The sequence below is a fragment of the Brachyhypopomus gauderio genome, chromosome 6, assembly GCF_052324685.1.
Source record: "Brachyhypopomus gauderio isolate BG-103 chromosome 6, BGAUD_0.2, whole genome shotgun sequence".
NCBI lineage: Eukaryota > Metazoa > Chordata > Actinopteri > Gymnotiformes > Hypopomidae > Brachyhypopomus > Brachyhypopomus gauderio.
Genome location: NC_135216.1, coordinates 4,208,777 through 4,236,418, shown reverse-complemented (window position 1 = coordinate 4,236,418; position 27,642 = coordinate 4,208,777). Strand labels below are relative to the sequence as shown.

The following is a 27,642-nucleotide window of genomic DNA, read 5'->3' as shown; positions in this document are numbered from 1 at the left end:
TGTATTGATGTTTGTTAATGTAGCAGTAATAAAAAGTTAATACTTTTAAAATGTATTTCTTGAACCTCATTGGTGACATGAATAATCGTGATCAAAGGCAGCTCGTGTGATTAATCCTAAATCACCAAACGACACCACTTTGTTGCATAAATCGTTCCAGATGAAGCCTTCAGTGGAATGACGTTCCTGCACATTCAGAGATAGATTCATCAGCTCATTATTTAATTTTTTAATGAACTGACTCAGGTTATGCAAAAACGGGGTGTAGGATTAAATGGTACTTCGTGCATTGAGTGTCCAGCAGGGGTCAGTGTTTACAATGCCACTTCATTTAACGAGACCTCTGTAGCTTCAGATTAGTTATTACAACCAGGTGTTGTAGATCACATTTTGGACACACATCAGCACACACTGTGGTCCTCAATAATGACTGTTAGGTATCCATAATTAGAAACTTTAGAAATTAAAAATTAATTAGTTAATTTAGAAGATAAAAGTTAATGAATGCTCTCTGCTGTTCAGTCATGGTACTCCTGCTGAACTGTCAACTGGTAGATATCCTATTTACCCAGACTGACTAAACATTTCACAAAAAAAAAAAACAAAAAAAAAAACTGATTTTTTTTGACAAAGTTTTAATTAATTATTGGAAAGAAGATAAAAAATAACATGCTTACATATGATCGAGACAAATTCATGTACACATGAAGTGGTATAATCACAGTTTTATTATGTGACTTTGTACAATAAAAATGAATAAAACAAAGGAAGAAAAAAATATATACAGTAGAACCCTGGAACTCGACCGCCTCTACTTGACATATTTGGACTTCGACGCAAAATTTCGCAAAATTTTGTCTCGGAGCTCAAACAAAACTTCGGAATCTGACCGACTCGTGACATTTGTAAACAAAATACAGTTGGCGTTTCAGTCACATGCCGCTAGTTGGCGTTGTTGTTCAATGGGGTTTAAACCATTTTGAGGCTGTGCTCCAAACTTTTGCTGTATTTTTGTTGTTTTTTGTGTTTTTTTTGTACTTTAGACAAAAAAAAAAACATCAGTCCCAAGAAAGACAGCAGAAAAGCAGAAGAGGAAAACAGTAAAGAACAATAGAGTTCAAAAAGGCGATCACAGAGAAGTATGAAAAACGCATTTGTGTGACAGACTTTTTGTTTTATTTTGTTAAAACATTAACTTTATACAGTATTACTTAACTAAGAGTGTAATTGTTGATAATTTTTTCGAAAACCAATTAATCGGTTTTCAGTTATTTCTCATGAGGAAATTCGATTTGGAACTTGACCACGTCAGTTCCGGAACGGATTACCGTCCACTTCCGAGGTTCTACTGTATATATATATATGTATAGATGCAGTACATAACCAAAAGGTAAATGTGTTTTTTGAACACAGCCAGTCATGTGGGTGCTCTCCACCCACTGCTCCAAAATGGCCAATCAGGAACAGCAAGGAAGCAGGACCACCTCCCAGAACCGTCCTGGAGCACACCAATAAAGGACTGGTGAGTGTGGTGGAGATTTAGTGGGGGTGGGCTTGTAGTTGTTCATCCACAGTGTGTGGAAGTGGAGTACCGAAAACCGGACGTCTGATCAATGTGGTAAAGTAACGGGTCGATAGGAGCAGCTCACCAAGCTTTTAACAAAAAAGAGACCCTGGAGGTGGTAACCATCATAACACAGGCCCAGCAAGCTGAGAGTTGGATCAGACAACAAACATATATGCACATGGCTTCTTTGTTCTTTCCTCGTTTTGTAAGACAATTTCACATGAATTTGTCTAAATCCAATGTAATACCAGCAAGCAATATTACATGCAGTCCATTAAAAATATTTTGCTTGTCCATACATAAAAAATTAAACAAACAAAATCTAAATAAAACATCAAAACAAAACAACCCCCCCCCCCCACATGAAAACCGGAGCCTAAATGACACATTTAGGATTTGTAAATAGCTATGGTACCACTTAAAGTGTCGCCAATAGCAACAGGTGTATCAGGGTCGATATAGAAGACAAATAAAATCAAAACCAAAGGAACGTTGCATAAACAAACGAATACAATGCGGTCCAAGGCTAGATAACTTAAATTACACAAAAAGTGGAAGAGTATACCAGAAATTAAAGCCACATTTTTTAACTAAAAACAAACAAATTAAAACAAAACAATAAGTGGATTGCCTGAGGTGTTCTTCAGCCTAGAGGTTTACAGATGGAGCCAGTCAGTGTGAGGGGAGGGGGCGGCCCTCTGCACTATACGACAATACAGTATATCGAGAGAGAGAGAGAGAGAGAGAGAGAGAGAGAGAGAGAGAGAGAGAGAGAGAGAGAGAGAGAGAGAGAGAGAGAGAGAGAGAGAGAGAGAGAGAGCAAGCGAGAGAGAGCGAGCGAGAGAGCGAGCGAGAGAGAGGGTGCATGTGTTGGCAGCCTTCTGGACTATGTAGCTGAGGTCTATTAGAAACAGGACACTTCAACAGCCTTATGGTCCTGCCTACTGTCTTCGGTGTTTAACAACAGCTGAATAGTGAGCACTGTGTAACTGATGAAGCACAGCGATTGGCTAAAGGTGGGCTGACGGGGATGGGTAAAGGTGGGCTGACGGGGACGGGTAAAGGTGGGCTGACGGGCTGACGGGGACGGGTAAAGGTGGGCTGACGGGGACGGGTAAAGGTGGGCTGACGGGGACGGGTAAAGGTGGGCTGACAGGGATGGGTGATTGGGTAAAGGTGGGCTGACAGGGACGGGTGATTGGGTAAAGGTGGGCTGACAGGGACGGGTGATTGGGTAAAGGTGGGCTGACAGGGACGGGTGATTGGGTAAAGGTGGGCTGACAGGGACGGGTGATTGGGTAAAGGTGGGCTGACAGGGACGGGTGATTGGGTAAAGGTGGGCTGACGGACGGGTGATTGGGTAAAGGTGGGCTGACAGTATTGTATTTCTTTTTGAGATGCAGTACACCACGTAGACATTAAGTTGGCATCTCTCACCCTCTCGCTGTCTTAACCCCGAACCATCCTCCCACGGCAGACAGACACCGGGTGAAAATTCATGGGCAATAGTTATTTCATTTTGGTCAACCGACAGACAGTCCAGGCTGGCGTTATTGGCAACTAGTACATTGTTGTGCTCCGAACACTTTAAAATATCTTCTTCTTTTTGTTTTTTTCCAAGGTTCTGAGGGGGAAAAGTGCAAGAAAGTGTTATTCTAAAGAAACTTTCATGATAAAAATGAGCTTGTATGACTGATATTCAGAGTACAGGCGTCTGACTGAAGCTGTTCAATCATCAGGTTAGGACAAATGTTCTCAAAGACACAATGTGTGAAAAGGGAAAAAGAAAAACAAAAAGGTTAGCCTGTTTAGGTTAGTCTAAATTTTAGGGGTGGCTTACGGCTAGTGTGGTTACAGCTGCATTTAAGGTCAGGTTAAAGGTTGCTCTGCAGGTCAGGACGGTTTTTATTTGATTAACCCTAAGCAGTACTAATGTGTGTGCACACATATCTGTGCCTGTTTGTGAGTGTGTGTTGTGTCTGTGTGCGAGCGTATGTGTATAAATGTATACGTGTGTGTGTAAATGTATACGTGTGCGTGTGTGTGTGTACCTGGAGGCGTCGAGTTTCTGCTGCTCCACCAGGCGCTGCTGGGCCTCCCAGCTGATCTTCTCCTCCTCAAACTGTCTCCTCTTCTCCTCCAGCTCCTTGTGCTGCGCCTCCAGATTCTTCTTCATCTGCTCGTGACGTCTCTGGAGCTGAGGGAACACACACACACACACACACACACACACACACACACACACACACACACACACACACACACACACACACACACACGTTGTAGATGGTACACAGAGACGGTGGTGATGGAGTCCTGGTGTTGGGGAACTGTTGATGGAGATGTACCTCAGCCTCAGAGTCTTTCAGTTTCTGCAGCTTCTCCTTAACTTTCATCTCAAACACCTGCTCCATCTCACTCTCCATCTTCTTCATCTTGGCCACGTGTTCTCGCCTCTCCTCCTCCATCTGGGCCAGCGGACTTCTGCTCACACACGCACACAATGCAGGCAGACGCACAAATACACAATTATCAGCTTGTAACAGTGCAGCATTAATAGAAGATTCCGACAGCCTACGTAGGGTTGCAATGGTATGAGATTTTCACGGTATGATAACCGTCTCAGAAAATACCGCGGTATCACGGTTATCACGGTATCACAGTTTGTTACATATATTATTAAAAGATACACTCACCCTTAAAGAAATTACAACAAAAGTTTTCTTTTTTGTTCAATTAACGATTTATTGTAGAAACCTGGAAATATTGTATACAAAATGTCTCCTTAAAAAAAAATAAGCTGTACACCTGTTTATATAAATACTGCAAAATTAGAGAAACATAAATCATGGATTTCAGTAGGCCTACAATCATTCAAGTTGAAATTATTTAATATCTGATACACTGAGCCTGGGTCAGTGTCTGAACAACAACTGTTGTAAACGTCCATTTTACTGCCAAGTTAGAATATAACCAGATACTGCCGAGAGGATTTATTTCTGACATGATCCTCACAATAGAGATTTCTATTTTAAGGCTTTCACATAGAGTCTGGTTTTAACGTACGAAAAACAGGCATGTCAGAATTTGAAAATGAAATCATGTAAATTAATGGCGTCTTTCACATCCAGTGAAAGCAAAGACCTTAAAAAGCTAGGTTTATACTTTTGCGAGCAAACGCGCACGGTATGATAAGCGTGCATTTTAATACCGTGATATACCATGAAACCGGTTACCGCTGCAACCCTACAGCCAAGAGTGAGGCGAGTCGTGTGAAAGACAGAGACCCTTGAAAGGGCAGGCTTTAAGACCCAGAGCTTCCTCACGGGCTGTGTTAGTGAGCTAAGCTGCAGCAGGCGTAGGGAAGGCACCAAGCTAGAAACAGTGAAGAATCTCACGTCCGTCCAACAGGAAACGCCTCTTCCTGTTCTGGTATTATCCGGGTATCTGTTGCGATGAACGCTGACCTAGCCCCGCCCTACACAGAGAGAGAACCCAACTAGCCCCGCCCTAGAGAGAGTCCAATATTCCCCAGCTTGCTGGAAACGGGGCACCTGCTGTAGGGCAGTGCAGACAGAGAGGGAGGGAAGGGCAAGAGGAAAGAGGCAGGACAGGGGCAGGACAGAGATAGAACAGGGGCAGGACAGAGATAGAACGGGGGCAGGACAGAGATAGAACAGGGGCAGGACAGAGATAGAACGGGCAGGACAGGGGCAGGACAGAGATAGAACAGGGGCAGGACAGAGATAGAACGGGCAGGACGGGGGCAGGACGGAGATAGAACGGGCAGGACAGGGGCAGGACAGAGATAGGACGGGCAGGACAGAGATAGGATGGGCAGGACAGAGATAGGACGGGCAGGACAGGGGCGTCTAATGGTGCAACTGTAGCGAGCCACTTACATGCCTTCAACTGTGTCAAATCTAAAACAAGAACAAAAACACACACACTTTATCATGCGGCTGTCATGCAGCTGAAGGCGGAGGGGTCAGCTCATGCCTGACTGAATACACAGGGTGGTGCAGTGGGCATGGGGGCGGGGTTAGAGGTGGTGAGGTAACACTGTGGGGGGCGGGGTTAGAGGTGGTGAGGTAACACTGTGGGGGGCGGGGTTAGAGGTGGTGAGGTAACACTGTGGGGGGCGGGGTTAGAGGTGGTGAGGTAACACTGTGGGGGGTGGGGTTAGAGGTGGTGAGGTAACACTGTGGAGGGCGGGGTTAGAGGTGGTGAGGTAACACTGTGGGGGGCGGGGTTAGAGGTGGTGAGGTAATACTGTGGAGGGCGGGGTTAGAGGTGGTGAGGTAACACTGTGGAGGGCGGGGTTAGAGGTGGTGAGGTAACACTGTGGGGGGCGGGGTTAGAGGTGGTGAGGTAACACTGTGGGGGGCGGGGTTAGAGGTGGTGAGGTAACACTGTGGAGGGCGGGGTTAGAGGTGGTGAGGTAACACTGTGGGGGGCGGGGTTAGAGGTGGTGAGGTAACACTGTGGAGGGCGGGGTTAGAGGTGGTGAGGTAACACTGTGGAGGGCGGGGTTAGAGGTGGTGAGGTAACACTGTGGAGGGCGGGGTTAGAGGTGGTGAGGCAACACTATGGAGGGCGGGGTTAGAGGTGGTGAGGCAACACTGTGGAGGGCGGGGTTAGAGGTGGTGAGGCAACACTGTGGAGGGCGGGGTTAGAGGTGGTGAGGCAACACTGTGGAGGGCGGGGTTAGAGGTGGTGAGGCAACACTGTGGAGGGCGGGGTTAGAGGTGGTGAGGCAACACTGTGGAGGGCGGGGTTAGAGGTGGTGAGGCAACACTGTGGAGGGCGGGGTTAGAGGTGGTGAGGCAACACTGGAGGGCGGGGTTAGAGGTGGTGAGGCAATACTGGAGGGCGGGGTTAGAGGTGAGGGCTGTGTGTGGAGGCAGCCAGCTTTGTGCATGAAGCTGTGTGCTTCAGTTCAGCATTACTGGTGTGGCCTCTTGGTGGGAGGGGGGACGGAGCAGTGGGAGGGGGCGGAGCTGGGAGACGGTAAACTTCAGCTGTAAAGTAGTAATAGGGCCACATGGAGCTCAGAGGCCATTTAAAAGCAATTCCATTTTTTTTTTACATCACTGTTAAAGTGTGGGACAGACACAGTAGTAAGACCTCAGGAAGTGTACAAAACAATGCGGTTAATTCAGTTCTCATGCAGTCATTCAACTTGAAATCTAAATATCCTCACATCCTAGACATGCACACAATACACTCTGAAAGTCAGTTTTATACACATACACACAAACATGCGAGCACACACACCCCTTTCCACAAGCAGGCCCACAGGACCGCCCACAGGACCGCCCTCACACTCACTTGGTGAGCTGTCCTTTTGCCTTGTTGTTGTCCGCACCGTTGTAGGTGACGGCGGCGAGTTTCCTGCTGCGGTAGTTCTCATAGTGGACGTTATTGGTCACGTCCTTCAGGTCCTGCATGTGGGTCCTGCCAGCCCAAACCCCAGAGAACAGTGGAGATGAGAGTGCAGGCGTCACACACGTCGGCCCTGGGGCCCCGGGGCCCAAACCCCAGAGAACAGTGGAGATGAGAGGGCAGGCGTCACACACGTCGGCCCTGGGGCCCCGGGGCCCAAACCCCAGACACCAACCTGATCAGCATGTTCCGCAGCACGGTGAAGTCGCAGTGTTCGCCGTTCTCAACTGGAAAACAAACGCAGAAAGTCGCAGAGAGTCACAGGTCCAGTGTGATACACACGGAGACTCTTAACCTGTAAGACGCCTCCTACTTTTAAGCTTAGAGCAGATAAACTCGTAGTTTTAGTGCTGGCAGTCCTAATAAATAAATACAACTCGATTGAGTAGGACTGTGATCGTTTTGCTCTTCTGTGCAATAACCTTCACAACCAGTAGATGGCGCATGAACCGCACTAATGTCACGGTACACGCAGGCTGTCGATTGGTTGAGATAGCTGACAAATGGCCAACCACTCACATGGCATTTAAAGCTTCCATGTTGCACATTCCTGTCAAAACCATTTCAGTCATTTGAAACCCTCTGATCCCAGTCCCAGGACACCCCCAACCCCACACACCCCACACCCCCCAACCCCACACACACCCCTACTTCCCCGCACACACACATTACTGCATATATGTCTGCACAGCAGAAATGCCTTTGCTCTGAACACATGCACACATCTACAAAAGCCTAAGGGTGCAATGAGAATGTGCATGCTCACACACAAACACACACACACCTACCCATCCATACTTGTATACATATACCCATACGAGTATAATTTAAAGAAAACGGACAAAAGCGAGTGTGTAATGAGACAACACACACACTCATACTAAGTAGTATCAAGGACGAATCAGATTATGATTCTGACCTTCATGTGATACTCATGGTTGGGTCTATAATGTAAACACGTGTAATTCACATCATTCTTGTCTTACTGACGAGGGCCTAAAACCACATTCTAAACGTCTCAACACATTAGGAATCACTAATATCACACGTCTCTCAGAGGTCTGCTGGTAATATCCTTCAGATGAAACGGACCACACACATCGCTTGTGAAGCGGTTCAGTGCAGGAGCTTGCTGTGTGAGAGGCCTGTGAAGCGTCACACACACACACACACACACACACACACACACACACACACACACACACACACGCCCCCTTTACCTTCGGCCACGCCCCACGGGTATTGCCTCCCTCTCACACGCTTCCCGTTGACCTCGATGATGGTGTTACTGCCCACCACGGCCAGTGGGAGGCGATCCTGCACACAGGTAAGCACAGCACAGGTGAGCACAGCACACGTGACCTCACCTTCACCTCAGCACTCACATTCACATACATGCACGTGGACGTCAACACCGTGCCTTGATGCGTTAGGGGCGAGGCGGACCACAGGGACGGGATTATCTAGAGAGCCTTCCTTAGCTTGGGGGTGGGAGAGAGATCACCGTTTCACTGGTCTAAAACTGGACTGTGGAGAGTCTGCAAAGACACGCTTAGTGTGACCCCATTCAAGGGCACACACACTGGAGGAATGCCTGATATTACCAGTGTGTGTGTGTGAGAGAAATACAACTCCGTGTGTATGTGGGGAGTATGTATTTGTGTGTGTGTGTTGTAAAAGCATCCATGCGTGTATGTGGGGAGTGTGTGTAGTGTCTGTTTAGGGGGGTGGAGTGGTGAGTGTGTGTGTGTGTGTGTCCCTCTTTGTCTGACCTAAGGGAAACATCAGTGATCGCTGCCTATGCTCAGCTGCAGTCCCCCAGTACTGACGGTATTTAGAAACATAAGAGTGGATCATCACACATCACCACAAGGTCAGCGCGATCACACACAGGGATGCGCACACACACCACTCACCTTTATCTTCTTCACCAACTTGTTCTCTTCCTCATCGTCCGTTTCTGGAAATTCATAGATCTTTATTTTGTGCTCCTGGATTTCCCGCATTATCTGTAGGAGTTATGAGGGGGGGAGAGACTGCTGTAAAGAGCAAGTGGCTCAGATGAAGATGGAGAGTGAGATGGAGCAGGTTTACAGCTATGATTCACTTTCACTGTGGTTTATGGCTGAAGCAGCAGAACACACAACTCCAGCCTGAACACACAACTCCAGCCTGAACACACAACTCCAGCCTGAACACACAACTCCAGCCTGAACACACAACTCCAGCCTGAACACACAACTCCAGCAAAGCTTCATCTACTGAGTCACACGTGTGCTGTGCTGCACGTGGGCCACTGATGGTCACCTGCAACTGCATCTACTATACTGCTGCCTCTAAAATCCAGAAATCACAATGTATGATTTTTTTAATAATGTGTCTGTTACTTTTGCAAATAAGTATTTGAACACCTGCCAATCAGCAAAAATTCTGGCCCTCAAAGACCTGTTAGTCCACCTTTAAAAAGTCCACCTGCACTCTACTTATTATTCTAAATTAGAAACACCTGTTTGAGGTTGTTAGCTGCATAAAGACACCCGTCCACCCTACACAATTAGTAAGACTCTGATAACATGACTAAGACCAAAGAGGGGTCCAAACCAGGACACCAGAGACTAAATTGTAGACCTCCACAAGGCTGGAAAGGTCTACAGGACAACTACCAAGCAGCTTGGTGAAAAAAGACCAACTAAGCTAAACATGACTGTCAGTCTCCCTCAGACTGGAGCTCCATGTAAGATCTCACCTCGTGGTGTAGCAGTGATCCTAAGAAAGGTGTGGAACCAGCCCAGAACTACATGGGAGGAGCTGGTCAATGACCTGAAGAGAGCTGGCACTACTGTTTCCAAAGTTACTGTGGGTAATACACTAAGACGTCATAGTTTAAAGTCATGTATGGTACAGAAGGTTCTCCTGTTTAAATCAGCACATGTCCAGGCCTGTCTTAAGTTCACCCATGAACATTTGAATGATCCAGAGGCATCATGGGAGAAAGATCTGTGGTCAGATGAGACCAAAATAGAACTTATTGGTCTTAATTCCACTCACCGTTTTTGAAGGACAAAGAATAATGAGTACCATCTAAAAACACCCACTGTGAATCATGGGGGTGGAAGCATTGTGCTTTGGGGGTGTTTATCTGCACATGGGACAGGACGACTGCACTGTATTAAGGAGAGGATGACCGGGGCCATGTATTGGGAGATTTTGGGGAACAACCTCCTTCCCTCAGTTAAAGCACTGAAGATGGGTCGTGGCTGGGTCTTTCAACATGACAATGACCCAAAGCACCCAGCCAGGATAACCAAGGAGTGGCTCTGTAAGAAACATATCAAGGTTCTGGAGTGGCCTAGCCAGTCTTCAGACCTAAACCCTATAGAAAATCTTTGGAGGAAACTCAAACTCTGTTTCTTAGCAACAGCCCAGAAACCTGGTTGATCTGGTGAAGATCTGTGTGGAGGAATGGGTCAAAATACCTGCTGCAGTGTGTGCACACCTGGTGAAAAACTACAGGAAACATTTAACCTCTGTTATTGCAAACAAAGGTTACTGTACCAAATATTACCATTGATTTTCACAGATGTTCAAATACTTATTTGCATCAGTAACACACAAATTATTTTTAAAAATCATACATTGTGAATCGGGATTATGTCTCTCACATTGGACATGCACCCAAGGTGAAAATTTCAGAACTCCAACACGTGTAATTACTCTATACAGCCCAACACGTGTAACTGCTCTCTATACAGCCCAACACGTGTAACTGCTCTATACAGCCCAACAGGTGTAACTGCTCTCTATACAGCCCAACAGGTGTAACTGCTCTATACAGCCCAACAGGTGTAACTGCTCTATACAGCCCAACAGGTGTAACTGCTCTATACAGCCCAACAGGTGTAACTGCTCTATACAGCCCAACAGGTGTAACTGCTCTATACAGCCCAACAGGTGTAACTGCTCTATACAGCCCAACACGTGTAACTGCTCTATACAGCCCAACACGTGTAACTGCTCTATACACACACTGTATCATAAGATCATCATATAAAAGGTCGAAAAAACCCAGATCACTTCATTATACCCTCCTCTAGTCACCAAAATGTAGAACCAAAGGACAATTTTAATCTCCAAATACATACAAACCTATGTATACAATCCAAAACACCAACCTATGTATACAATCCAAAACACCAACCTATGTATACAATCCAAAACACCAACCTATGTATACAATCCAAAACACCAACCTATGTATACAATCCAAAACACCAACCTATGTATACAATCCAAAACACCAACCTATGTATACAATCCAAAATACAAACCTATGTATACAATCCAAAACACCAACCTATGTATACAATCCAAAATACAAACCTATGTATACAATCCAAAACACCAACCTATGTATACAATCCAAAATACCAACCTATGTATACAATCCAAAATACCAACCTATGTATACAATCCAAAATACCACGAATACAAACCGGTGGCTTATTCATATCTGCACAATGAGACTCATGCACGCACAGGCACACAACCCCCCCAAACACAGGAACACACACACCTGCTTCTTAAACTGTTGGCACTCCTCAGGAGTGAGTGTGTCAGCTTTGGCGATGAGAGGGATGATGTTCACTTTCTCATGGAGACGCTTCATGAACTCGATGTCCAACGGCTTCAGACTGACAGCAGAGAGAGAGAGAGAGAGAGAGAGAGAGAGAGAGAGAGAGAGAGAGAGAGAGAGAGAGAGAGAACAAACATGCAGAATGTGTGCGTGAGAGTCTGCACATCTTGCCTGAGCACTTCACACCCCGGCAGTGGGACTCACACGGAGGCTGGTCATTATACCAGACGTTTGACGTCAAAGTATAGATTGATGACTCTCAATGTCAAAATGATACGTTTTCCAAATAAATCCATTGTTTTAGCATGAATAATAAGTGTTCTGGTGTAGGGACAAGCACAGTGAGAGGCAGGAAGCCCATGTGTGCTTCGCCAGTTATGAGGAGAACCCTGATATTTTTAAGGCTTTGCTGTACACTCTGTACATCAATATCTTACTGTTTTTAAATTAGACCATGTGAATTTTAACGATTGATGAGGCTATTAAGTAAATAGCATGACACTCAGAAAACATTCTTGCTTATATTTGGACACAATGCCAATACAATTAAAGCATCACCACTGACATAATGGGGAAACCAGATTTCTGAAATAAAAACAAAGAGAACTACAAATGTATTTTAAAACAACAGGCTTGACAAACAGGCCCCTGAAGCCTTTTGTGAAGCCCTCTCCTCCCAGAGCGGAGCTCTTCACGGTGAGGGCCCGGTCTCTCTGACCAGAGCGGAGCTCTTCACGGTGAGGGCCCGGTCTCTCCTCCCAGAGCGGAGCTCTTCACGGTGAGGGCCTGGTCTCTCCTCCCAGGGCGGAGCTCTTCACGGTGAGGGCCTGGTCTCTCCTCCCAGGGCGGAGCTCTTCACGGTGAGGGCCTGGTCTCTCCTCCCAGGGCGGAGCTCTTCACGGTGAGGGCCTGGTCTCTCCTCCCAGGGCGGAGCTCTTCACGGTGAGGGCCTGGTCTCTCCTCCCAGGGCGGAGCTCTTCACGGTGAGGGCCTGGTCTCTCCTCCCAGGGCGGAGCTCTTCACGGTGAGGGCCTGGTCTCTCCTCCCAGGGCGGAGCTCTTCACGGTGAGGGCCTGGTCTCTCCTCCCAGGGCGGAGCTCTTCACGGTGAGGGCCTGGTCTCTCCTCCCAGGGCGGAGCTCTTCACGGTGAGGGCCTGGTCTCTCCTCCCAGGGCGGAGCTCTTCACGGTGAGGGCCTGGTCTCTCCTCCCAGGGCGGAGCTCTTCACGGTGAGGGCCTGGTCTCTCCTCCCAGGGCGGAGCTCTTCACGGTGAGGGCCCGGTCTCTCCTCCCAGGGCGGAGCTCTTCAATGTGAGGGCCCGGTCTCTCCTCCCAGAGCGGAGCTCTTCACTGTGAGGGCCCGGTCTCTCTGACCAGAGCGGAGCTCTTCACGGTGAGGGCCCGGTCTCTCTGACCAGAGCGGAGCTCTTCACGGTGAGGGCCCGGTCTCTCTGACCAGAGCGGAGCTCTTCACGGTGAGGGCCCGGTCTCTCTGACCAGAGCGGAGCTCTTCACGGTGAGGGCCCAGTCTCTCTGACCAGAGCGGAGCTCTTCACGGTGAGGGCCCGGTCTCTCCTCCCAGAGCGGAGCTCTTCACGGTGAGGGCCCGGTCTCTCTGACCAGAGCGGAGCTCTTCAGGGTGAGGGCCCGGTCTCTCCTCCCAGAGCGGAGCTCTTCACGGTGAGGGCCCGGTCTCTCTGACCAGAGCGGAGCTCTTCACGGTGAGGGCCCGGTCTCTCTGACCAGAGCGGAGCTCTTCACGGTGAGGGCCCGGTCTCTCTGACCAGAGCGGAGCTCTTCACGGTGAGGGCCCAGTCTCTCTGACCAGAGCGGAGCTCTTCACGGTGAGGGCCCGGTCTCTCCTCCCAGAGCGGAGCTCTTCACGGTGAGGGCCCGGTCTCTCTGACCAGAGCGGAGCTCTTCAGGGTGAGGGCCTGGTCTCTCTGACCAGAGCGGAGCTCTTCACGGTGAGGGCCTGGTCTCTCTGACCAGAGCGGAGCTCCTCACGGTGAGGGCCTGGTCTCTCCTCCCAGAGCGGAGCTCTTCAGGGTGAGGGCCTGGTCTCTCCTCCCAGAGTGGAGCTCTTCAGGGTGAGGGCCTGGTCTCTCCTCCCAGAGCGGAGCTCTTCAGGGTGAGGGCCTGGTCTCTCCTCCCAGAGCGGAGCTCTTCACGGTGAGGGCCTGGTCTCTCTGATCAGAGCGGAGCTCTTCACGGTGAGGGCCTGGTCTCTCTGATCAGAGCGGAGCTCTTCACGGTGAGGGCCTGGTCTCTCTGATCAGAGCGGAGCTCTTCACAGTGAGGGCCTGGTCTCTCTGATCAGAGCGGAGCTCTTCACGGTGAGGGCCTGGTCTCTCTGACCAGAGCGGAGCTCTTCAGGGTGAGGGCCTGGTCTCTCTGATCAGAGCGGAGCTCTTCACGGTGAGGGCCTGGTCTCTCTGATCAGAGCGGAGCTCTTCACGGTGAGGGCCTGGTCTCTCCTCCCAGAGCGGAGCTCTTCACGGTGAGGGCCTGGTCTCTCCTCCCAGAGCGGAGCTCCTCACGGTGAGGGCCTGGTCTCTCCTCCCAGAGCGGAGCTCTTCACGGTGAGGGCCTGGTCTCTCTTCCCAGAGCGGAGCTCTTCACGGTGAGGGCCTGGTCTCTCTTCCCAGAGCGGAGCTCTTCACGGTGAGGGCCTGGTCTCTCCTCCCAGAGCGGAGCTCTTCACGGTGAGGGCCTGGTCTCTCCTCCCAGAGCGGAGCTCTTCACGGTGAGGGCCTGGGCTCTCTGACCCAGAGCGGAGCTACTCATGGTGAGGGCCTGGTCTCTCTGAACAGAGCGGAGCTCCTCATGGTGAGGGCCTGGTCTCTCTGACCCAGAGCGGAGCTCTTCACGGTGAGGGCCTGGTCTCCTCGAGAGCGCATGAATGTGGACGGGCAGTTGAGCTGAACGCAGCACTCTGCCTGTAGTCTGGTCCCTCGGCACTTTTCAAAGTGGCTTCCATAAATCCAGCGTAAAGACTGACGCACTGCTAAACTGCAAGAGCCTGAGACGTACAGATCATATCTGATTTGATGCAACTTTGCTGTTTGCACTTAAAGAAATGATTTATAATTCTTCTCGAGTATAAGCATATTTGCTTCCGCTGGCGTGGCCTTTTTCGCAACAGAGGGATTCATAGCACCTTTCACAAACAGCTTTAGTCATGTGGGCGATCGATCTGCACCCACACCTCAGTGACCGAGACCCCAGGTTCCCTCGGGAGCCGTGAGAGATGTGGCGGCCTGGATCCCTGACTCCTCCCCGCTCACGCCAGCTGGGTCAACAGCCCCGCATCAATTAGCTTTGATTTACCCACAACACACACTCACTGCATCAGCCTCCATTTTGAAAGCACAGATCTTTACAGAATGTACACATTGTAGAGGTGAAAAACTTTGACGGCTCAAGCAACTCTACTTAGACTTGCGCACACACACACACCCACACCCCCACACACACACCCCAAATCCTCTCCATCTTACACACACCACCCACCACTGCCCTGCCTGGTCAGCATGACACAAACCACTTTTGACCAACAACGCAACCTTTCTTTAAAAAGCATCAAAAATAAATGTCATTACTTCACTGTGTTTGAGGTGTAGTTATGCACACAACAGGTACTTCACTACTGCAATATACACATTACCAAGAAGCAGTCTTGTTAAGCACCCATACAAGCAGAATATGCATGTGTGTATGTGTTTGTTTGCTAAAGGTGCAGTACTCACCCGTGCCCAGAGGGGGCGATGAAGTACAGGCAACAGTGCACTCTGTTGTCCGGCATCTGTCTACGGTTGACGCGTGACTCTGCGTTGAGATAATCCTCAAACTTACTGTCAATGTGGTCAGTCACCGGCTGCCAACTGCAGAAGATACCAAAAACATTTAATATTGCACCCATTAACACACACACACACACACACACACACACACACACACACACAGTGCTTACCAGTTGCTATTGTCTACGGCATCTCCGAACCCTGGTGTGTCCACGATGGTGAGCAGTAACTGGACTCCACCCTCCTTCACCAGCACCTTGGACTGCTCCACCTACAGGCAGAGAAGAGCACAGCAGACACTCTGGTTAAGCAGGCCACACAGAGCGAGACACGGACAGAGAGACTGACAACAGAGACAGACAGACATGGACAGAGAGAGACAGACAATGAGAGAGAGAGACAGGACAGAGAGACTGACAACAGAGAGAGACAGAGACACACAGAGAGAGGGTTTTAAATACATGTTAAATGTAGGACACTTGGAATGAGGTACTCATAACCCCTGTATTTCAATCCAGTGATAAATCAATGTATTCTCACAGTAGATGCGCAGTGAAAATTGGAAGGCTCAGAACTGAATTCTTTCCACAGTCGTGAGGAGTGAGACAAGGCTGCAGTCTGAGCACTCCGATATACACTCCTCATAAAAGGTAAGGGTCTTGGCTTTCAGGGGAGATTCATGGAAAAACGTAAAAAGTTCACGCAACAGTGATACTATCATGAACAGTAGGGCATGCAATAGTGATACTATCATGAACAGTAGGGCATGCAACAGTGATACTATCATGAACAGTAGGGCACGCAATAGTGATACTATCATGAACAGTAGGGCACGCAATAGTGATACTATCATGAACAGTAGGGCACGCAATAGTGATACTATCATGAACAGTAGGGCATGCAATAGTGATACTATCATGAACAGTAGGGCATGCAATAGTGATACTATCATGAACAGTAGGGCACGCAATAGTGATACTATCATGAACAGTAGGGCATGCAATAGTGATACTATCATGAACAGTAGGGCATGCAATAGTGATACTATCATGAACAGTAGGGCATGCAATAGTGATACTATCATGAACAGTAGGGCATGCAATAGTGATACTATCATGAACAGTAGGGCATGCAATAGTGATACTATTATGAACAGTAGGGCATGCAATAGTGATACTATCATGAACAGTAGGGCATGCAATAGTGATACTATCATGAACAGTAGGGCATGCAATAGTGATACTATCATGAACAGTGGGGCATGCAATAGTGATACTATCATGAACAGTGGGGCATGCAATAGTGATACTATCATGAACAGTGGGGCATGCAATAGTGATACTATCATGAACAGTAGGGCATGCAATAGTGATACTATCATGAACAGTAGGGCACGCAATAGTGATACTATCATGAACAGTAGGGCATGCAATAGTGATACTATCATGAACAGTAGGGCATGCAATAGTGATTTACTCATCTCAAACAATTTACTGAAACAAAAGCCAACAGTGGAGGGTATAACCCAACAAAAAAGTCAATGTCTCAATAACTTCTCATGTGGCCTTCAGTATCAGTTACAGCTCGACAACATCATGTTTTTCTGTTGTGCAGGAAACATTGAACAGTTGGACATGTGCATTAAAAAAAGTTTAGAGAAAGTCACATTCAGTTCAACTGTAAAGAGTTAAAAGTGAATTTTAGGATCATCCCGTAAGCCTAATCTCCCTAATGTTGTGAGTAGTGTATGCATTCATTAACTATCTGAAAACCCTGAGCAGACTGCTGAAACACTCGGCCTCTCTATGGTGACGCCACAGTTCAACGTCTCCTTTATGCACATCATCCTGTTCTACTGTTCCCCACCACAGGGGCTACAGCAAAGTCTGGACATACTGAAAACATTTTGAGAAAATAGGATTTTGGAAGAAAAATGTAGTAATATTTCAGAAGAGAAGCAAAAGTCAAGGGAAGAATGTTTTTACATTTAACACAAACACAGAACAAACTAAAACATACACTTATCTAATCTAGGTACACAGAGAGAGAGAGAGAGAGAGAGAAAGAGACAGAGAGAGAGAGAGAGAGAGAAAGACAGACACAGAGAGAAAGACAGACACAGAGAGAAAGACAGAGAGAAAGAGACAGAGACACAGAGAGAAAGAGACACACACAGAGAAAGAGCGAGACACACACAGAGAAAGAGCGAGACACACACAGAGAAAGAGCGAGACACACACAGAGAAAGAGAGAGACACACACAGAGAAAGAGAGAGACACACACAGAGAAAGAGAGAGACACACAGAGAAAGAGAGAGACACACACAGAGAAAGAGAGAGACACACAGAATGCAACCAGGATGGCCAAAAACTCGTGATGAGAAAATGGGTTATTCTTCAGTCTCGGAGTTGATGTAAAGCCCTGCAGGTTTCAGTGTGTGTGTGTGTGTGTGTGTGTGTGTCCCTGGGGAAGGCATGTTCATTTACTCAGATGTTCAGGCCTACTCTCCACACACTGTATTGAGAGCACTGTGTTTCTATGACCCACATACAGTATCATCAGCTTTAAAGCGTGCTGTGGCTTCTCTGTGTACAGACTGTGATCATTAGCTGTAGCTGCCCAACATCCGAGTGTAACCAGATCCACAAAACCTAAACCTCTCCAAAACCACGCCCCCGCCCCCCTGGCTCCAAAATCACGCCCCCCGCCCCCCGGCTCCAAAACCACGCCCCCTGCCTCCTGGCTCCAAAACCACGCCCCCCACCGCCGCCTGGCTCCAAAACCACGCCCCCCACCGCCACCTGGCTCCAAAACCACGCCCCCTGCCTCCTGGCTCCAAAACCACACCCCCTGCCGCCTGGCTCCAAAACCACGCCTCCTGCCTCCAAAACCACGCCCCCCCCGCCTGGCTCCAAAACCACGCCCCCTGCCTCCTGGCTCCAAAACCACGCCCCCTGCCTCCTGGCTCCAAAACCACGCCCCCCGCTGCTTGGCTCCAAAACTGCAGGATGCTCTCTAGGCTATAGTGGAACTCCTCCCTGTACACAACACTGGAGATACAGAGCTGGGTAGTGAGTTTACAATAAAGACTACAATACAATAAAGAGTGCTGATCCTCCAGGGTGTGATGTTAACAGGAGAACACCAGGGGGCGCCGGACGAGCGAACACACGCTGCCCCCCCCCCCCATCTATCAGAGCTTCTCCCCCCTCCACATTCCAGCCACATTCTCCACGTGATCTTCCCCGGAGTTTGAAAACATACACAGTGCGTCATGTGCCGCCTTGGTGACCCCTGACCTTTGACCATGGCTCCCACTTTAATTCTTCAGCCCTACACAGCTGAGACTTGCAGAGGCGGAGTCATGGTGGCCTGGTGCGGGACTCTTGAGTGTGTGTGGGACCGGGTTAACGTCTGCGGGACCGGAGCAGACACTCCCGCCCCTCCACCGCCCCCCTGCCTCTACCCCGTGCCAGAGCAGAGCGTCTGGGCCGTGGGGCCGGAGCGCACAGCCCTGCGTTTGATGAACGGCCCCCCATCAAAACACGCCATCCATCAGATTTGCTGCCTGAGTGATGGAGAACATAAAGCCAGCTCTCTGCTGTGAGCACCCCGTGTGGTTGACTCCGTGTGTTTGTCTAAGTGGCTGGTTTTCATTAGCTTAAAGTTCCTTGTCGCATTTTTCTCTACCCCGAAACTCTGGAACGCGAGGCCACAGCAATGGGGGATATAATTCTATTAGTGTGTGTGAAAGCAGAGACGGGCGTGACACGGGTCAGCCCTTACAGCCCCAGAAATGGGCCCAGCAGACACAGACTTCCTTCTGAAACCAGGGGCAGTCTCACACGGGCTTTATCTGGAATCCAGTAAGAACAAACACAAACACAGACACACACACGCACGCACACACAGTCTCACAGACACTCACACGTACGTACACACACACACACACACACACACACGCCTCTTCTTAGTCACAGAAAGTGGCTGCTTGAGAGAGGAACGCTCCCTGATTTAAACTCTGGGATTTTAAGATAATATATGCAGGTATAATATGCAGGTAAACCTTAAGGTCTAAAACAAATTGAGACAAATTGGTTCAAACAGCATTCTGCAGTACACTTAAGAGGATTAGAAGTAATCTTCATGTTTGCAGAAGAAGCTCACCTCACAGACAGGAAACAGCGAGGGGTGTGTGTGCACATGCACGGGGAAAATACCTCTTGAAATGGTGCATAGCACATGTGCAGAAAACAGCTGCTTTATGTGACAGATCCCATCCTGCATCCAACTGCACCATGATGCCAAACAGTCCTTACGTTACAGGACACAAGCTCATGATTTAAACAGCTCAACAGATCCACCAGCAGGTTTAAAGCTCAGTCAGGTTATTGGGTTATTCACCACACTCTCACTAGCTTTACTGAAACCAGATCTTACAGTAACAGTGTAAACACTTCCCAAGATATCTGCACACTCACAAACGGCAGAGCAGACTGGGGCAAGATACACTTACACACTCATGCACGCACACACACACATCGAACAATGACTACACACTTCTGAAACACATCAGAAATCAGTGACTACACATGACACACACACACCCACACCAGAGTGAACTACAACAGCACACACAGCAGTGAACCATGACCAGAAGTGGAAAGAGTACTGAAAAAATGTAATTGAGTAAAAGTATCTTTACTTTGCCTAAAATCTACTCAGAGTAAATGTAAATTTGTAAAATTTAAAATGTAATTTGAGTAAAAGTTATAGTTACTTTCAGTTATTTAATGCATGGATGAATCATGAACCAAATTCAGCACAAGTTGTTTTAATCGATTTCAAAGCGTATTTAAGTGCACATCCACACTTGCAAAAGATCAGCTGAGCTCAGGAACATACTTCCTCACAGCACAAGGACAGTCACAACCTGTACCATAAAGTGCAAACAATTTTCAGTCCTATTGTCCAACAGACAACACTATGATAAGAATAAAGAAATTTAAATTATTCAAAATTTTGAAAGTATTCAAAAAACAAAATGCACACAAAATTAAGTGCCCACAAGATACCACAAATCAAACTAAAATGCAACAGGATTCCACTACTCACAATAAAATGCCCACATCAAAAATAAAAAAATGCTCATAGGATCCCACAATTTAAAAATAAGTGCGCACCGGATCCCACTATTCAAAATACAGTGCCCACAGGATCCCACTATTCATAATAAAATGCACACAGGATGCCACAACTCAAAAGAAAATCTAAAATGACCACAGGATCCCACATCTCAAAATAAAACAAAATGAGCACAGGATTCCACTATTAAAATGCTCACAGGATCCAACTATTCAAAATAAAGTGCCCACAGGATTCCACTTTTCACAATAAAATATCCACAGGATCCCACAGAACCTGATAGACAGAAGATAAAAAATAAAATAAAAGTGCACCAGATTACGACCTGTTGTTTATTTTCAAAAAGCCCAATCTTAACGTCTTCACATTCTCTCATGTTTCGTCCTGGAATCACAAGTAACGTAATACAAGATAACTGTTCAGTCAGATAGCTATTTGTTGTGAAACGAACAAATTCACAGCACTTTTCAAACCTGAAACACAAAGCAACCTTAAAATTCGTCAGGTAAAATGTTCATTCCCGTTTTTGAGGGGTGTTTCTTTATACTACCACTAGTGGTGGGCCGTTAACGGCGTTAACGGCGGTGGTTAATTTCATACTCTTATCGGGCGATATAAAAATTATCGCCGTTAATCTATTCTTAAAGTTGGGTTGGGAACTGGGTCAAAATGGGTAAGCAAACTATGATGACTTTCAACTTGATAGTTTAGCTCAGCTGTATTCCTAACCAAATTGCACAGTAGGGGCGAGAACGAGTTTTTAAACCTGTGAATTACAAATCGTACGTGTTTTTACATGGATGCAGCCACGAAGTCGCCAGGTTTGCTTCATGGAAAATTCATTTTTAGGAACGTAAAGTGTTACCGGAGCGGAGCTCGGAGCGGTCCTTTTCTGCATGGTCCTAGCGCTAGATTAGTCGCTATTTAAATATTTCTTTTTAACCGTTAAAACTACAGAGGACCAAAACTGACTTTTGAAAATTACGTCCGTGAGGTTAAATGTACTAAATGTTGGCTTACATTACATTAGCTGAATAAACATGTTATTTAATGTACAGTATGTAGGCTTACAAATTCATGTTTAACTGAATAAACTGTTGAACATGAGTAGCCTACATTTTATTGAGCATGTTTTTTTCTTCTTCAAGTATCAAAGTAGAACAGCTTCCTCAAGCAGTCATTGATGCATTTTGGAAACAGGAGATGAGCCCCTGGTCTAATGCACCCTCTGTATTAAGAAACCCTAACTCAAAAACTGACTTTTAGTCATTACTTGGGTAGCACGCATATGAGCCATTTTAATATAGATTAATCTAGATTAATCTAGATTAATTTCAAGATTTCAGTGAGATTAATCTAGATTAAAAAAATTAATCTATGCCCACCCCTAACTAACACATATAGTTTCGAACACTGCAAAGAATGTGATGCGGCAAGTATGAACGCTTCCACCGTTCGCAGAGGTTCGCGTGAGGTGGGCGGAGTCGCGCGCTACAGTCACTATAATTAATTTAACCATTAAATAATGTGATAAAAAGCAAATTATTTCGAATAATTTTGAGTCCTATCAGCCTGAAATACGTTCGCAAGCTAACATATTTTGCATCAAGTTGTAGATTAGTTTACACGTTTTTTTTTTGTATTATGTTACAGTGAATGGGAAAAATAATTCGCGTGTCATCACATTTTCGCCAGTTGTCTGCGAAATTCGATTGGTGGAAAAAATTAATATTTTATGATTTTTTACATGACAAAATCCCAAAATGTATAAAATATATTATATGTATTAATTCTAACAATTAACAAGGAATGTTATAAATAATAAAATTGTATGTATTACAGTAAATAGTGCATATTTACTCTCGGAAACGAGAACCAGCATCACTTGCCTGAGACGCTATTCGCCTACATGAGATTGTATACAACACGACTGGTTGCTCGCTGGACAAGCACACATGCACAGAATAGTGTGGGAATGGTTATTAAGTGAATGGGAAAGGTTTATGTAAAGGTGCGGGGAGGGTTTATAAAGCCTTAATATAGTGTATAAATACTTAAATAAATATACCGTTTCTATTTTTGGTTATTGCAGGTAGTTCTGGAATCTCCAGAATGGGATAAAGGAGGGATTACTGTATTTGTAATGTAATTTATATTTCCTATAATAAACCAAACATTTAGTTGCATTTTTTTTATTTCTAAATTTTCTATAACACTCTCGTCTCCTGGTCCATGAGGCGGTGAACTAAACTGAAACATGAACCGTTCAGCCGTGTATCAGTTAAGGCTGGATACTTTCGCGAGTGACCATAGCGCGCAGCTCCGCACACCTCGCGCGAACCTCCGTGAACGGCGGAGGCGTTTATACAGGACACGTTACATTCTTTGCAGTGTTCTCCAAAACGATATGTGGTAGTATAAACATATCAAAAACAAGGGAATGAACATTTACCTGATGAATTTTAATGTTGCATTGTGTTCCAGGTTTGAAAGTGCTGGAATTTAGGCTAAAGTACTTGAAAATGCTCGAATTTGTAATTACTTCGTTTCACAACAAATAGCTATCTGCAGGGTTGCCAACTCTCACGCAATGAGCGTGAGAGACACGCATTTGACTGTCTTCACACACTCACACGCCACACATCTGATTTCTCACACCGGAAAAAAAAATCTAGTTTATTTACCTCTGATCCACATCTATGATTCAATGAGTTACTAGTTCGCTCTGGCGCCAACTACTGGCGATTGATCAATCGCGATAATATAATATAATACCACCCCCAACAATTTACACTCACCACTGAATAATTCGGGGAACTAATCTTTTTAGTGAACTGATTCTAATGATTCAGTTCATCTAAAAGAACTGGTTTGCCCATCACTAACCGGTAGATGTGGCTCTTTGATCACAGATTCGTCTTCCCTTAAGGGGGAGGGGGGTGCGAGAGAGCAGCACTGCGTGCCTTTCTGAAAGCTAACGTAGTTGCGGTTTATTCTCATGTAAACAAATTTGCGCGGAAACCCAATGGCCAATTGTCGACATCAGCAAGAATGATCGCGGTAAAAAAAAATTATCGTACGATAAGTCGATAATGTAATTATCTTGACAGGCCTACTATGAGCACACCTCAAACACAGAGCAGAGTGAAGTACACTCTGCTCTGTGTTGGGGAGTACACTCTGGGAGTGTTGGGGAGGGTGTGTGTGTTCAGAGTGAAGTACAGGAGTGTTGGGGAGGGTGAGTGCGTGTTCAGAGTGAAGTACAGGAGTGTTGGGGAGGGTGTGTGTGTGTGTGTTCAGAGTGAACTACAGGAGTGTTGGGGAGGGTGTGTGTGTGTTCAGAGTGAACTACAGGAGTGTTGGGGAGGGTGCGTGTTCAGAGTGAACTACAGGAGTGTTGGGGAGGGTGCATGTTCAGAGTGAACTACAGGAGTGTTGGGGAGGGTGAGTGAGTGTTCAGAGTGAACTACAGGAGTGTTGGGGAGGGTGAGTGAGTGTTCAGAGTGAAGTACGGGAGTGTTGGGGAGGGTGCATGTTCAGAGTGAAGTACAGGAGTGTTGGGGAGGGTGAGTGAGTGTTCAGAGTGAACTACAGGAGTGTTGGGGAGGGTGTGCATGTTCAGAGTGAAGTACAGGAGTGTTGGGGAGGGTGAGCGTGTTCAGAGTGAAGTACGGGAGTGTTGGGGAGGGTGCATGTTCAGAGTGAAGTACAGGAGTGTTGGGGAGGGTGTGTGAGTGTTCAGAGTGAAGTACAGGAGTGTTGGGGAGGGTGTGTGTGTGTGTTCAGAGTGAACTACAGGAGTGTTGGGGAGGGTGTGTGTGTGTGTTCAGAGTGAACTACAGGAGTGTTGGGGAGGGTGTGTGTGTGTTCAGAGTGAACTACAGGAGTGTTGGGGAGGGTGCATGTTCAGAGTGAACTACAGGAGTGTTGGGGAGGGTGAGTGAGTGTTCAGAGTGAACTACAGGAGTGTTGGGGAGGGTGAGTGAGTGTTCAGAGTGAAGTACAGGAGTGTTGGGGAGGGTGCATGTTCAGAGTGAAGTACAGGAGTGTTGGGGAGGGTGTGTGAGTGTTCAGAGTGAAGTACGGGTGTGTTGGGGAGGGTGAGCGTGTTCAGAGTGAAGTACAGGAGTGTTGGGGAGGGTGTGTGTGTTCAGAGTGAAGTACAGGAGTGTTGGGGAGGGTGTGTGTGTTCAGAGTGAAGTACGGGTGTGTTGGGGAGGGTGTGTGTGTTCAGAGTGAAGTACGGGAGTGTTGGGGAGGGTGTGTGTGTGTGTTCAGAGTGAAGTACAGGAGTGTTGGGGAGGATGTGCGTGTTCAGAGTGAAGTACAGGAGTGTTGGGGAGGGTGAGCGTGTTCAGAGTGAAGTACAGGAGTGTTGGGGAGGGTGAGCGTGTTCAGAGTGAAGTACAGGAGTGTTGGGGAGGGTGAGCGTGTTCAGAGTGAAGTACAGGAGTGTTGGGGAGGATGTGCATGTTCAGAGTGAAGTACAGGAGTGTTGGGGAGGGTGAGCGTGTTCAGAGTGAAGTACAGGAGTGTTGGGGAGGGTGAGCGTGTTCAGACGCGCAGGGCCACCAGGCTGTAGCATCATAACTATGCTGTAGAACCTGAATCACTGTGGTTTGGTAGGAGCTCGTGTGGGGGGGTGCAGACCACAAGCACCTCACACTCACCCTGTGATTACACAGCATGTCTGCACTGGAAACCATAGAGCTGGTCCAGGTGAGAGGAGAACCCCTCAGAACTTCCTCTGCAAAAAAATATACCCACAGACAACACAAGGGCAGGTGTGTCTAATGAGGTGTAAGGGGGCAAGTGTAGTGTAGTGCCTGTAGTGACAGTCCACCCAGCACCTGAAATAAATGTTGCCAACATCCAATCACACACTTTCAAAGTGCCAGGGCAGGCAGCATATTCATGGGGTTTTGACGCTACACCTGTATGTGTTGGGCGGAGGTTTGGTGGGATCAGAGCTCAACACACCTGCTGCTTCCTGTTCTCCACGACCCCACCCCGCACACCCCGACACGGCTGCACCCTGATTCAGGGAGAACGCAGCATGGCGTGGGGGGCGTGGCCTGTCTACACACATGCACTCAGCCTGCAACAACTGTCGAAATCGGGAATACCTGCACTGTGACATCAGCACAGCGATCACACCACCTCCGTCACCAGGCAACCGTGTCACGGTCAGTGGCAAATGGCGGTACAGGTGGTTACTACTCAATCATGGCGCCAGAGATCAGTCCGTGCAGAAGGAAGCAGGTCGTGTACCGAAGCTGTGATGGATTCACACTCATCACCTGCCCCATTGGGTCAGGCTCCGGCACAAGGGCACAGACAGCCACACAGCCCGACAGCCACAGTCAGACAAGTCAAAGAGACACTCCCACACCCATTAAAAACACAAGTGCGTTCACAAATATAAATATATAAACACGCACAGCAAGCTGACAGGCTGAGGCAAGCCTCACACAAACACGTACGTACACACTCACGCGTGCAAACGTACGTACGCACGCACGCAAACGCGAAAACGTATGTACGCACGCACACAAACGTACGCACGCAAATGCACGCACGCACGCAAATGCACGCACGCACGCAAACGCACGCACGCACGCATGCACACTAACGTAAATACATACGCACGCACACAAACGTACGCAAACACGCATGCACGCAAACGTATGTACGTACATACACATGCTACACCCTCAGCAAGCACCTTCAGCTCTGGAAGAGTGTGCAGATTTGTGGGGCATCGTCACAGTGCTTGGAGAACTCGCACAATTAGCTCCACCTCACTTCACTTCTGCGGGTGTCCTGGAATTACCATCCATTAGGGGCCAGGAGGGGGGCGGGGACCAACCACGGCGGTGTTTATGTGCAACACTAAAACACTCGGTGCAGAACAATGGTTCTCAAAGACCTGCATGTCCATTCCCTTGTAGAGAGGTGCCCATGAATCTGGGAGGTCCAGACAGACAGCGGCTGCCCAGACTGTGGACAGTAAGTACACAGAAAGAAGGCGTAGAGGTGTTAGGAGGTCTCAGAGCGGCATTCGTCACTGCCACAGACCCCGCGCCCACGTACAGCCCCTTAGCGGGCAGACCGTTCCATCTACTCTGTCTGAAGGGCTGAGGGTCTGGATCAGGCGTGCCAGGGAGGGTATTACATCACATCTAAATACGGAGTTAACACGGTCATAAAACAAAGCTTGTTCTCTCCCTCCCTGCTCCACCCACAAAACCACAGACAAAATATCAAACAGCAATCACCCAAACAGCTTTGCGGGCAGGATCTCTGCAAAGCTTCGTAATGTTTTTTGGGGAATGGCCCTTACAAGAACGGCCCTTCTGTCTGCTGCTGACAATTTTCATTCCCTGCTGAACAGTTCTGTGAGCTAAACACAAGACCACATTTAATTAATTAGCTGTGAATGGGGTCACAGAGATGAACAGAAACGAATTACTTTCATAAGCACCAGCTTCACAACAGGCAATAAGTCACTGATCGCCGCACACACCCACACAGTGCCCCTTGAGCTTACCCAAGTGTTTTCCTACCTCCTATTCACCCCCACATTCAGTCAGAGGTGCCAATCCTTTAAATGTTTCACATAAACAACATAATGACCGGTCTCAATGAGCATGCATCCACACACACAGGCCTGAAATAGCGCCCAGTGTAGGATGTGCCAGTGTGGGCAGGGAGTGAATGCTGGCCCACTCTCCCACACTTCACCACCTCCACACAGCCTGCCACACAAGCTCACTGCAAACACGTGGCATACTCACATACATTCACGTGGCTACACACTCTCAGACCCTCACACACACTTTAGATACTCATACGGCCTCACACTTAAGTCCTGATGAGATCAGGACTTTCCCAATGGCGATTTGGTCCCTGTTAATCCAGACAGTTAAGTGATCAATAATGACAGACAAGCTTAGAGAAAAGTCTTGGCATTAGCAGCACACTGTAGCTAAAGCATTGTGTGTGTGAAATCTCCTGTGTGTGTGTGGAATCAGTTGGGCTGTTGCCC

The 27,642-nt window shown here is 47.6% G+C and overlaps 1 protein-coding gene across 2 annotated transcripts in view; it reads right to left on the bottom strand.

Moving 5' to 3' along the window:
• Nucleotides 1-710: 710 nt before the first annotated feature.
• The window catches only part of septin7a (septin 7a), a 34,794-nt gene continuing 7,862 nt past the window's right edge, over nucleotides 711-27,642 (bottom strand). Inside the window, exons 3-13 of one of the 2 annotated variants that reach the window (XM_077008183.1) lie at nucleotides 15,619-15,719; nucleotides 15,395-15,529; nucleotides 11,586-11,703; nucleotides 8,929-9,021; nucleotides 8,233-8,329; nucleotides 7,188-7,239; nucleotides 6,899-7,024; nucleotides 5,470-5,490; nucleotides 3,916-4,051; nucleotides 3,619-3,764; nucleotides 711-3,191 (exon numbers count right to left, since the gene is read on the bottom strand). In XM_077008183.1, coding sequence (XP_076864298.1) covers nucleotides 3,155-3,191; nucleotides 3,619-3,764; nucleotides 3,916-4,051; nucleotides 5,470-5,490; nucleotides 6,899-7,024; nucleotides 7,188-7,239; nucleotides 8,233-8,329; nucleotides 8,929-9,021; nucleotides 11,586-11,703; nucleotides 15,395-15,529; nucleotides 15,619-15,719 — 1,062 coding nt within the window. In that variant the 3' untranslated portion in view covers nucleotides 711-3,154. The remainder of the gene's footprint in view (nucleotides 3,192-3,618; nucleotides 3,765-3,915; nucleotides 4,052-5,469; nucleotides 5,491-6,898; nucleotides 7,025-7,187; nucleotides 7,240-8,232; nucleotides 8,330-8,928; nucleotides 9,022-11,585; nucleotides 11,704-15,394; nucleotides 15,530-15,618; nucleotides 15,720-27,642) is intronic. The other variant, XM_077008184.1, reaches the window with a different exon arrangement.